This window comes from Protomyctophum bolini, assembly GCF_963924005.1.
Source record: "Protomyctophum bolini genome assembly, chromosome: 16".
Classification (NCBI taxonomy): domain Eukaryota; kingdom Metazoa; phylum Chordata; class Actinopteri; order Myctophiformes; family Myctophidae; genus Protomyctophum; species Protomyctophum bolini.
In genome coordinates this window covers 19,191,719-19,203,647 of record NC_137877.1, presented here as the reverse complement: position 1 = coordinate 19,203,647, position 11,929 = coordinate 19,191,719, and the positions used below count along the sequence as shown (strand labels likewise).

The following is an 11,929-nucleotide window of genomic DNA, read 5'->3' as shown; positions in this document are numbered from 1 at the left end:
GTACACATGGAACCAAAAGGACCCTTATATCGTTCCGTTTGGTTCCATTTGTACACTCAGAGACACATGAAGGTCCATTTGGACCCATGGTCGTTCCCGGATCCGACGTTGAGAAACAGTGGGCTAATTGAGGCAAACATCGAAGCGGTTTGCGTTAGGTGGTACGTAGCAGTTAGCAGTGGCCTCAAAATCCTTGGTTCTTAAATCTTCCTGGGTTCCCAAGGTGGTCAACAGTTAAACATACCTATAACCATTAGACTTATAAAATATGAGACTTCACTGTAGTATCTGCACTGAGCTAAGAGGCTAAACTAAACTAAAGCTACTTCAGTCCTCCTGGTATAAGCTGCCAGCCCTGTGGTAAAACCGGGCACTCTAAAAACAAGGGGGAAAAAAGACTGACTGTTATTTTACACTGGTGAGCAACAACGATGTTTGGCTGCAGTAGCTAGGCCAACGATTGCAATGTTATCAAGTGTTAAGGTTGGGCTAGGGGGCAAGAACGCAATAAAGGTTTAATGGGGCGTGCGGTTATAAAACAATTCCCTCTCCACGCCTTCCAATCCATCACTCCCTTTTCCGCCTCTCTGCCACTCTTTTCTCTCTCAGTCTCATTCGCAGGAGTTTAACTTGCAAATCGGCAAATCTTTGGGCAAAGTGTATATAAGTGTGCATTCAGCGCTCCTGCAGTTGATTGTGCATGGACAACTGCTGCGGGACACAGAGATTAGGAGAGAGGGATGAAGGAGAGATGGAACGAGGGATGAATGGAGAGCTGGAGGGCTCATCAGAGTGGCACTCAGTGGGGGGGGGGGCAGCGCTGGAAAAGCTATACACAGCTATACACGTAACCCGGAGAGTTCATTTAACCACTTAAACCCCATACATTGTTAAGCGGAGTCCCTCTGGGCTCTATACTAGTAACCTTTATGTTTTCACTCAATCGACAACCTCACAAACTGTCGCAACGCGACGTGTTGTGAGCATGTGTAGCGGGGTGGGAAAAAGAGGGGACCAAGTGCCATGGGGCTCCAGGATCAACAAAGTATTGTAGAGTTTAAGTGGTTAAGTCTGAAAGTCAATTAAATGAAAACTACGTATTTTTACGGTATAGAGTATTTTTTTCCCAGGTGAATGAAATTCAGTAATTCATGAGAGAAAATAGAAGGGGTCATTTATTATTTGGAATTTCCACTCGCTTATTATTTTCATTCTTTCATCCTCCAAAAATATGTCTTTTTAAGTTTTAAGTCCTTTATTTATTTATTTTTTATTATTTTTTATTTCTTTACAAATAATAAATATATATGCACCATTTCTTCTTTCCTGGGACTTTTTCGTTTCTGCTAACGGCCTGTTCTGTTTGTTCTGTCACAGAGTTGCCCGCCCGGGCGAGAAGAACCGCTGGAACCATTTTGGCTCGGGGTACCTTGTTGTTGTGGGTTTTTCCCCCTTCCAGACTGCTAAGTCACCCATGGCTACTGTATCGAATTAATGGCAACGTGACTGAAGCGCCTGGGGCCCATGAGGGGGGGGGGGGGGGGGGAGGGGCACCTCCATGACAACCAACATGTGAAAAAAGGGGAACGGTGGAGTAAAATGACGTGTACGAGTTCTGTCAGCGGGATTGTTTAGAACACGTGTGTTACTGTTGGCTAGCTAGCTACGGGGAGCACTAGCTTTGGCTATCTATTTCTCACAGGTAGCTGCTGGTAGCATGCAGCAAATTGCCTTTTGTTTAACCACTTCAAACGTATAAAATACAGGGCTTAAGTGGTTAAATAAACTATTCTGATGTAGGATTATACCTATGTCTGTCATAAATGAGAATGTGAATAAACCTTCACCGTGTGTGTGTGTGTGTGTGTGTGTGTGTGTGTGTGTGTGTGTGTGTGTGTGTGTGCGCGCGCGTGAACACACGTGCGTTTGCATGGCACATGATGTGAATCCTGCCCCCATAATAAATGAGTCAAGTCAAAGTCAAAACCAAACCTAATGAATCCAAAATGTACAGCGAAAAAGAAGACACCATCAGTCATACAGTACCACAATCACCCACACGGCACGCACTCCAAGCTGTTGTCATGTTCAACCGGTACCTCTCCCAAAACGTGCATCAGGGTGGGACACGGACATGCACACGCACGGTCGCACACACACACGCACACACACACACACACACACACACACACACACGCGCGCGCATACTCGCGCACGCCATAAAAAAAACCTCCCAAAAGTGCCTTGAACGCCTCCCTTCATGATTGTACTCCCTTGTATTGAGGAGCTGACTTTGCACACACCCATTGTATATCTTAACTTTGGGCATGCCTTTAGTTTGTATCATCCATGAAGTCAAACAGAAAAATAACACAACTATACACATGTCAAATCTACAGTGTTCACTTAAAGCTGCAATCCATAACCTTTGTGTGCGTGTGTGTGTGTGTGTGTGTGTGTGTGTGTGTGTGTACGTACGTGCGTGCGTGCGTGAATAAAACATTATTTTGACCAATCGATGGATCAGTGGTTCACTGTGTAAGTCCAGGTGTGTATGACAACCACACATTATTCACTTCTGTATTTGCTAGTCGGTATAGAAAGGTTTGGTGCTTACACCGCGGAACCCGGGTTCGAATCCAAGACATAGTAACACAGTAATAGTTCAGACTGCAGCTTTAACTCTGGAAGTGTACAAAGAAAAATAATAAACGGTCCCAAGAGGGCTTTCAGAGTTGAATAAACACTGGATTTTTCCCTCTGTATCTAATCCAGCTTCTGGGAGAAATAAATAAATAAGAAACGGTGAACCCAAAGAAGAGACAAGAGGAACATTGGATTCATCTTAATCTCTGGTTTGTTTCACGCTGTATTTAGCAGAGAGATAGAGATAGAGAGAGGTTTAGTGTCTGTAGAAGAGAGAAAGCTGCCTCCAGTTGTTCATATAGTACAGTATAAGCCTGGCTGTGGAAGACGGTCTCCTTGGTCATTCTGCTGACTAAGGAGACCCTGCCCGGGGATAAAGGGCCACTTCCATGCTGTAGGATTTTCTTTTCGATTGTTCCGAGCTGCACTGTAGACAGATCCCCCCTGAGGGTGGGGTTGGGGTTCATCAAAACAGAAGCGGGCAGGGCCAGCTGGCATGAACATTCCCCTCATAAACCCTATGCTTAGTTGACCAGATTCCCAAGGGATCTCTCAATACAAGGCCTCAGGTGAAAGTAGCCAACCTGCAAGCTGGAACCTGGTACCAGCTTATAGCTCTGCTATTTTCGCCAGTGTTAGCCCCCGAATAGGCTCTGTGCATGTCTGTAGTCTTGGGTTTCCCAGAAGGTGGAATACCCATTTCCTGTTCCAGGTTGGTTTCCCCCATGCCTTGGTTTGATTGGGCTCAGTAGCATCAAAAGTATCAAAAGAGCCCATGAAATCAGTCAATCAAATGAAGCCTTGGGGAAAATGACCAGGAACAGGACATGGGTATCTCGCTTGCTGGAAACCAGGGGAGGCACGGAATGCACACAGCCTATTATAATAGGGTTGCTATAGGGTTCAAGTGCCCTCTCACCAACCGCTAGTAGTGAATTCAAGGTGTGGCGGTGGATGGATGCATGCATGGATGCAGGGTGACATAGTGACAGCATGGGACAACCTCGGACCAAGTGGCAAAGTTTTGACGTCCACCTCAATTTACAACATCCCCATAACCCTGCCCACACTGGAATGCAGAATTGCCGTGGTCAAACCCAGGACGCGAAGACTCTGCTTAAGAAAATGCTAAAACAAGAACAGAGGCGCAACCGTCCGAAGCGGGGTCGGTCCACCAGACGTAGTGGCGAGTGAGCCGCAGGCTTCGCAATGTCCGCCGCGCCTCTCGTGGCTCCGCTTCAGCCACATCCCCCCTCCCTTTTCTTCCCTCTTTTTTTTTGTGAATATAGGAAACTTCGTCCTACAAAAACATAAAATTCCTATCGACAATGAATGGAGAATTTACGTCATAGTGTCTGAGCAAATAGGCTTAGTGTCTATTTTACGTCATGATGATGTACGATGATAAGAGCGCCCCTCACTTCACTTGGGTGTGATTTTGTTCTTATAAAAACGGCACGATAGGAACTATGCACAAAATCGAATTTCAGCCACTTTTAATGTCATGTAAAAAGCTCATTCTGATTCTTCTGATCAGCATGATCAAGGCCGGTACCCTCGAAACCAAATAGTGCCATTATGGTCAAATCTGTCCCCAGCCGTGAACCATTATGACACCAGTGTGGGAATGTGTTGTTGATGATGATGGTGGTTTGGTTTGGTGCGGTTTGGTGGTGAAGCCCTGATTGCAAGGCTATGTTTTTCCTGCAGTTGATTGCAACCATACAGCAAGGCCTTGTGGACGCGGGCGCTCAATATATTTCTGAACTCGGATGGAGCTCGTTTCTCACTTCAAAGTGTTCTGTTTGCTTCGTTGTGCTCTCCAGTCAAGAGCGAGGATAAGTGTTTTTATTTGTCTTTCTTCCCGACTAAAAAACAGCTAAAATCCTACTGGAAAGAAATATAAGATTTGGGAGCAGAAGAAATAACTCTGGGAAGCAGTGTGTGTGTGTGTGTGTGTGTGTGTGTGTGTGTGTGTGTGTGTGCGCGCGTGCGTGCATGTGTGTGTGTGTGTGTGTGTGTGTGTGATAGATGCCGCCATGCAGTGACTGTTCATTAACTTGATAAGTCTTTTCCTACGTTTATTTTATTTTTTTCTTTGTTTTTTTGTTTTGTCTTATCTCAGAAAAGCCATGAGCAAATAAAACGGTGTGTGCGTGCATATGCGTATGTGTGCTTGCGTGTGCGTGCATATGCGCCTGTGTGTTTGCGTGAGAGCATAGGTGCAGGTGTGTGTGTGTGTGTGTGTGTGTGTGCGTGCGTGTGTTTGTTTGTGTGTGAATGCATGAGTACTTGAGTGCTTAAGAGTGAGACAGCATTGTTTTTGTGTATTGTCTTTTTAGTCTTTTTATGATTTTTTTTGTCATTTGCATTGTTTTTTTTAAGTATTTTACATCTGTAGAGTAAAAAAAAAAAACACAGTTAACATTGAAAAAGTCAGTGCAGACCATGGATTACGAAACAGGCAAGTTCGATCGGGACTGAAGTTGACCGTTCTGTCCATTCTGATTGGCGTCTAAGTCCTGTCCAGCCAATGAACTCCATTGTTTTCCAACCTGGGGGAGGGAGGGGAGGTCTAGTTACACTTCCCTCTTCCATGACCCTCCCGCTGCTCCCCCCCCCCCCCCCCACACACACTCACACACTGTCCAGGGTGAACAGAATGCATTCCAGAATCAACACAAAGTCAAATAACCAGGTTCCAGTTTAATTTTTTCTCCACCAGCTTTCTGGCATGGCAGGCTGGCTGGCTGGCTTTGGTAGGGTCACTGAGGATCATGCCAAGGGCTGTGTGTGTTTGTGTGCGTGCGTGTGTGTGTGTGTGCGTGTTTGTGTGCGTGCGTGCGTGTGTGTGTGTGTGTGTGTGTATTACTGTATTACAGCACTTGTGAGGGTCAAATGTTCGAGTAGAATTTGAGTAGAATTTGTCTCTAAATGTTATGATGAATTGAAAAAGGTGGACCCTCTTGTAAACAAGTCTAGTGCTTTATTGGTCGTCCACTCACACTTAACAGTTTTTTGTATTGAGTTATGCTTGAAATGTACTGTAATTCTGCAAACTGTTAATAAATACGTCAATCAATTAATCAATCAAAACTGTATCTGATTTATAGAGAGAATTCAAAAGATTCCGGTTAGGGTTAGGATTAGCATTTAGAGGTCTGTTAGGGTTGGAGTTATGGGCATTCCTATGTTCTGTAGTTGCGTGCAGAGAATAGCTGATTGAAACATGTGTTCCAGTGAGCTTGTAGATCAATTTATCAGAAAATGTTTGCTATTGCATTCTCAAATTGTGATGTCCTCACAAGTACAGTAATTAATAGCCTACTGTGTGTGTGTGTGTGTGTGTGTGTGTGTGTGTGTGTGTGTGTGTGTGTGTGTGTGCGTGCGTGTGTGCGTGCGTGTGGTTTTTCAGCTGGATTTGGATTGCATGGCAGAAGGAGCAGAATGAAAAACAGAAGGCCCTTTTCTCTCTCCCCTTTCATTTCAGGCCAACAATACGATTCATTTTCTTTTCTCTCTCTCTCTCTCTTGTAGAGTTTCATATGATTTCCTGGGTTTTGTTCGTTTTTCCATCATCTGCAGATAGTGCCAGCAGGGGTTGAATTCTGTTGTTTCCCGTATTTGTTTTATTATTTTGTCTATTTGTCGAAAGCATCGGGTTTTCAGTTCCTTTTTCTTCCAAATTGTCATTCATGTGAATCTTTTAAGACATTTTCATCAAAGAGAAGAAAGAACAATCTGTCATTCTTAACGATAATTATAGCAATTATTTGTCTTTTCTGTAGAAAAGAAAACAAAGGCAAGAAAGTGTCGCTGCGCATTTCAAAAATGTTCTTGGCGTCGCCGCGTGGCCCACGGAGGTCCTTTTTAAGTGAAGGTGAGAGATACAAGCATCCTGCCCGAGGTCAGAGATACAAGCATCCTGCCCGAGGTCAGAGATACAAGCATCCTGCCCGAGGTCAGAGATACAAGCATCCTGGCCGAGGTCAGAGATACAAGCATCCTGCCCGAGGTCAGAGATACAAGCATCCTGGCCGAGGTCAGAGATACAAGCATCCTGGCCGAGGTCAGAGATACAAGCATCCTGCCCGAGGTCAGAGATACAAGCATCCTGCTCGAGGTCAGAGATACAAGCATCCTGCTCGAGGTCAGAGATACAAGCATCCTGCCCGAGGTCAGAGATACAAGCATCCTGCCCGAGGTCAGAGATACAAGCATCCTGCCCGAGGTCAGAGATACAAGCATCCTGGCCGAGGTCAGAGATACAAGCATCCTGGCCGAGGTCAGAGATACAAGCATCCTGCCCGAGGTCAGAGATACAAGCATCCTGCTCGAGGTCAGAGATACAAGCATCCTGCTCGAGGTCAGAGATACAAGCATCCTGCCCGAGGTCAGAGATACAAGCATCCTGCCCGAGGTCAGAGATACAAGCATCCTGCCCGAGGTCAGAGATACAAGCATCCTGCCCGAGGTCAGAGATACAAGCATCCTGGCCGAGGTCAGAGATACAAGCATCCTGGCCGAGGTCAGGCTGAGAGCTGCGTCTCCTGGCTGTCACCACGGCGGGCTGGGGCCGTCCAAATGGAAAGCTGGCCTCGTCCAAAAAACGGGACGCGCGCTGATCCCGAGGCGGTTAGAACAGCATCCATCTTGGAGGTCATTCCTACAGTCTCTCTCCTGCAGGTTTTGGCATTGTTGTTTTCACACAGATTTCTGAGGTTGACATAATAATTATTATTTTTGTTGCCATTTCAACTGTGGCAGGTGGTGGTTTGTTTGCGTCGCGTTCTTGTGACAAACAACAGAAAACCGGTTAAATGATCTTGCTTCGAAACAGTCGCCGTTTCTTCGAAAAGCGCTGATATTTGGATACTGAAGCTGAGCAGGTCTTGTGATCAAAGTTGTTAGTTTTATGGTAAAAAACTAAAAGAAAGAAAACTACCAAAATGTTCATGTACAGAGATACAGACAAACAGCGGTTAAGTATATTGGTTTGGCAGTGTCCAAAGCCCTAAGTTGGGTCTAACTGTGATGAATGATGACGCAATCAAAGAAGAGATTAATAACAAATACGTTTGTTTCTACTGTAAAGTTGTGAGTTGTGGTAATCTGAAAATAAAAACAACATCTAAGCGCGCTCCTCTCCACGTTCACTGCATGTCCTTCCTTGAAACTCCCCCCCTCCGTCCCATTGCTGTTGGTATATAGCGCTATAGGTTCCATTGCTGTTGGTATATAGCGCTATAGGTTCCATTGCTGTTGGTATATAGCGCTATAGGTCCCATTGCTGTTGGTATATAGCGCTATAGGTTCCATTGCTGTTGGTATATAGCGCTATAGGTCCCATTGCTGTTGGTATATAGCGCTATAGGTTCCATTGCTGTTGGTATATAGCGCTATAGGTTCCATTGCTGTTGGTATATAGCGCTATAGGTCCCATTGCTGTTGGTATATAGCGCTATAGGTTCCATTGCTGTTGGTATATAGCGCTATAGGTTCCATTGCTGTTGGTATATAGCACTATAGGTTCCATTGCTGTTGGTATATAGCACTATAGGTTCCATCTCCTATAGCGGATAGGTGGAGGTGCTCCGGTTCGGAAGGCGGTGTTTGTGGACGGGGGCGAGACCGGGCAGATCGAGGTCGGCGCGTGGTCGTTCAGTGGTTCTATCCCCTCTCTCTCCTGCCTCTCTCTCTCTCTCTCTCTCCCTCTCTCCGGCGCCCTCTCCTCCTCTTCAGATGTGCCTCTTCATGTGCAGAGCCAAGTGGTCCGACCTGGAGAAACACCTGCAGAGAGAGAGAGACACACACACACACAGAGGTTTAATATTAGGACATAGTTGTCCCGACGAACTTCGCTGTGTGTCCTCCCCCCAACTCTCTCCCCCCTTTCCTGTCTACTTACCTGTCAAAAAATATTAGGACAGTTAATATCCACTACGTACATAACTACTATTATACCGTCGCCGTCAGGTGGATTCCAAAAGTGGTACTTTTCAGGAACGGGATTTATTTTTGATAATAACCTGTGTTCAAATGGATCCAATGTAGATATTACTTACTCACAAGCTCTTGTTAATACTTTTCATTGGTTCAATATTTATGAAACCCACAGACAATTTCACTTTCACTTAAAAGAACAATCGGAAATACCCTTTGGAAGTGTGCTTTAGTACGTGCGTAAATGTGCTTATTCCCCCCCCCCCCCCCCCCACGGAACAAACAGACAGGGAAAACGGCCAACGTGGCATACAGTTCAAGGCCACCCGTCCATCACTGTGTGATGTAGACCCTCAGCGAGGTAAAATAGCACAACGGTAGAAAGTGCAGAGAAGCTCATTTGCTAGTCACCATCTGGAGACGTGACAGCATGTGAGAGAGTCGCCTGTGGCCGTTTTATTCCTGCCGCCAATCCATTCACCTCGCCCGGTCGGTTACTGCCACCGATAACGTGAGCCAGACATAAAGCCTGGGCACTGGGCCCACATACAACGTGTGATCTACGACATGCCAGGGGACGACTAGCTTTGTTTTCATTACGGCATCGTAAGGAGGATTATTGCATTTAAAAGCTGAACGTCCCGCAATAAAAAATTATCAAGAAACGCTGTGGGAAAAAAAAGGAAAAAAAAGAACATGGGTGAGTATGAAATGGGGAATAAAAAATTAAATTTGCCAGAGGCTCGATTCATTATTAATTGGGTCCAGGAGAGAGCTGTGTGTGTGTGTGTGTGTGTGTGTGTGTGTGTGTGTGTGTGTGTGTGTCTCCACAGCACACCAGAAGACAGACTGCTGTTGTAAGCGGTGTGGTGAAGGCAGACAGTGGCAGAAGGAACAAACAGCACATTGAGACTCGAGCAGAGAGATGAGTTGGTCATGTGATCTGTTTTATGTGTCTCAGACACTTTGTTTGCTTTGCTTTCCTCCGCCATGTGCTGCTAGCAAGCAAGCTAGCTGACGCGCTCCTCCACTCTTCAATACACACTCTCCTATTCTCTCTAAAGCAGTCGTTCCCAAACTTTTCAGCTCAAGACTCCCCCAAAAAATAGAAATTAGACTATAGTGAAAATAGCAGATATACAAGCTCACAAGGTGTCGCTTTGTGCCGCGTTGTGATCTTGGGGTTTGAAACAGGTAATCACATGGGGAATCGCGCAGCGACAAACAGCTCACACTGTACGATCTCCTGTTTTCAGTATACAAACCATCTAGGATGGCCAACTAGGGTGGCAATTGACATCACGGACACCCGGTCACATGTCCCTTAATTCAAAAAAATAAAAAAAATGGAAGCCCAGAAAAAGTACTGTATATTATGTACAGTTTTTGCATTATATTAACAACCTGAATTATATTAGCCAATATGTACAGTAGCTGTTTGAACTTGTAAGATGTGTGTCATTGATGCATTCCCATATATAAGGAACAAAGTGTGTCACTTATCAGTTCAATAAGGGATTAGTTCCCAAATAGGGGACGATTCCCTATTTCAAGGGACGGTTGGCACACCCAACTACAGGTTATATTAAGCTTGAGCTTTCCGTGCTCAGAGTCAGACCGATTGGTGTGTGTGTGTGTGTGTGTGTGTGTGTGTGTGTGTGTGTGTGTGTGTGTGTGTGTATGTGTGTGTGTGTGTGTGTGTGTGTGTGTGTGTGTGTGTGTCAGGGGACGGTGGAGGGCCGGACAGATGGCCCTGCGAGTCAGCGTGTCACCGTCAGGGGCCTCGCCACACCAGCTGGCACACTCCTGACACCCCCACCCCCCCAACACACCCCCTCACACCCCCTACAATACATTCATCAAAAGTAACTATTGTAAAAAGTACAATATTTGCCTCTGACATCTGCCTACAGTATATGTAATGGAGTAGAAGAGTAGAAGTATAAAGAATAATTGATAATCTCCTTCGCTTCCTTTCTCCTTTGACCCCCCTCCCCTCTCTCCGTCTTCCGTATTTCTCATTCATGCCCAATAGGGGCTCCCTGCTTGATTTGGGAGGATTAATGACACACCACCGGTGTGCGTGCGTGCATGCGTGCAAAAATGTACAAGTAAAGGGTTCCCCTCACTATTGATGTGATTTTTTACACGGTCCAAAAGTACAGACAATAATCTGCTTAGAGTTGGTTTTGTCCCAAGAAAGAAAAGAAGCAGCTCACATTGCATTGACTTCATATGAGCTTGTTGTTCTGCTATTTTCAATATTTCCCAATCAGTTTGAAAGTGAATGTGTCACGGTTTGCAGGTGTTAGGACCCAAGTGCAGGGAACTCAAACAAAGGCAGGACAAGAAGATCACATAAACTTGACTTTACTTGGGAAATGACATAGGATAACAGAAGTACATACACTGAACATAAAACCTGACACTAACTTAAGATCCAGCACTGAACAAACACAAGGCAGAGTTTAAATAGTCACTGAAGCTCATCACCCAACCTGGCTCAGCTGGTCCCCACAGGTGATGGCAGATCAGGGCAATCAGAGTCACAGGAGCAGGACTTGGGAGAGACAGAGAAAACTAATGGACAAACGGAGGGGCTCAGGACGTGACCATGACATAATCTGAAAGTGGTTTAATGTGAACGATAGCGTGGGACTAAATAATAAGTAACACAGGTTATTCGTTTTAATTTCCTGAACATTTTTGGCCATACACGGTTTCCACCCGCGTGTGTGCATCCGTGCGTGCGTGCGCACTCGCACACGTGTGTGAGTGCTTGCTGGTAAAAAATCTACACACACACACACACACACACACACACACACACACACACACACACACACACCAAAAGATGCTGAGGATAGAGCTCTATTTGATGACACAGAAGAGTCCATGACAATTCACTGGTGCTAAGAAATAAAGCACCAGTTATTTTTTTCTTTCTTTCTTTCTTTCTTTCTTTCTTTGTACATTAGTGTACTACTGTGTACAGTGTGTGAATACTCTGTCTAGTGCTGTTCTCTCATTAAAACACAAACTTACAGCAGCTGGATTTGGGTGCACACAATCATGCATGCTTGTCTGTATACATGTGTGTGCGTGCTGTGTGTCTATGCGTGTGTATGCCAGTACAGTACAGTACAGTACAGTACATGGTTAATGCGGTCCCACCTCTCAGCCAGGATTAGAAGCATCCTGCAGTGTTCTGAAGGGTTTTACTTTACAACTCCAGCTACAGCGCCCCCACAACACCCAATTACACCGTCCCTGGGGTCACACACACACACACACACACACACACACACACACACACACACACACACACACACACACACAC

General features: G+C 45.5%; 1 protein-coding gene across 2 annotated transcripts in view; it reads right to left on the bottom strand.

The window, feature by feature from the left end:
- Positions 1 to 7,997: 7,997 nt before the first annotated feature.
- The window catches only part of klf7b (Kruppel like factor 7b), a 74,766-nt gene continuing 70,834 nt past the window's right edge, over positions 7,998 to 11,929 (bottom strand). For both annotated transcript variants that reach the window (XM_080785141.1, XM_080785142.1), the window contains exon 4: positions 7,998 to 8,436. In XM_080785141.1, the coding sequence (XP_080641267.1) occupies positions 8,385 to 8,436 (52 nt within the window). In that variant the 3' untranslated portion in view covers positions 7,998 to 8,384. The remainder of the gene's footprint in view (positions 8,437 to 11,929) is intronic.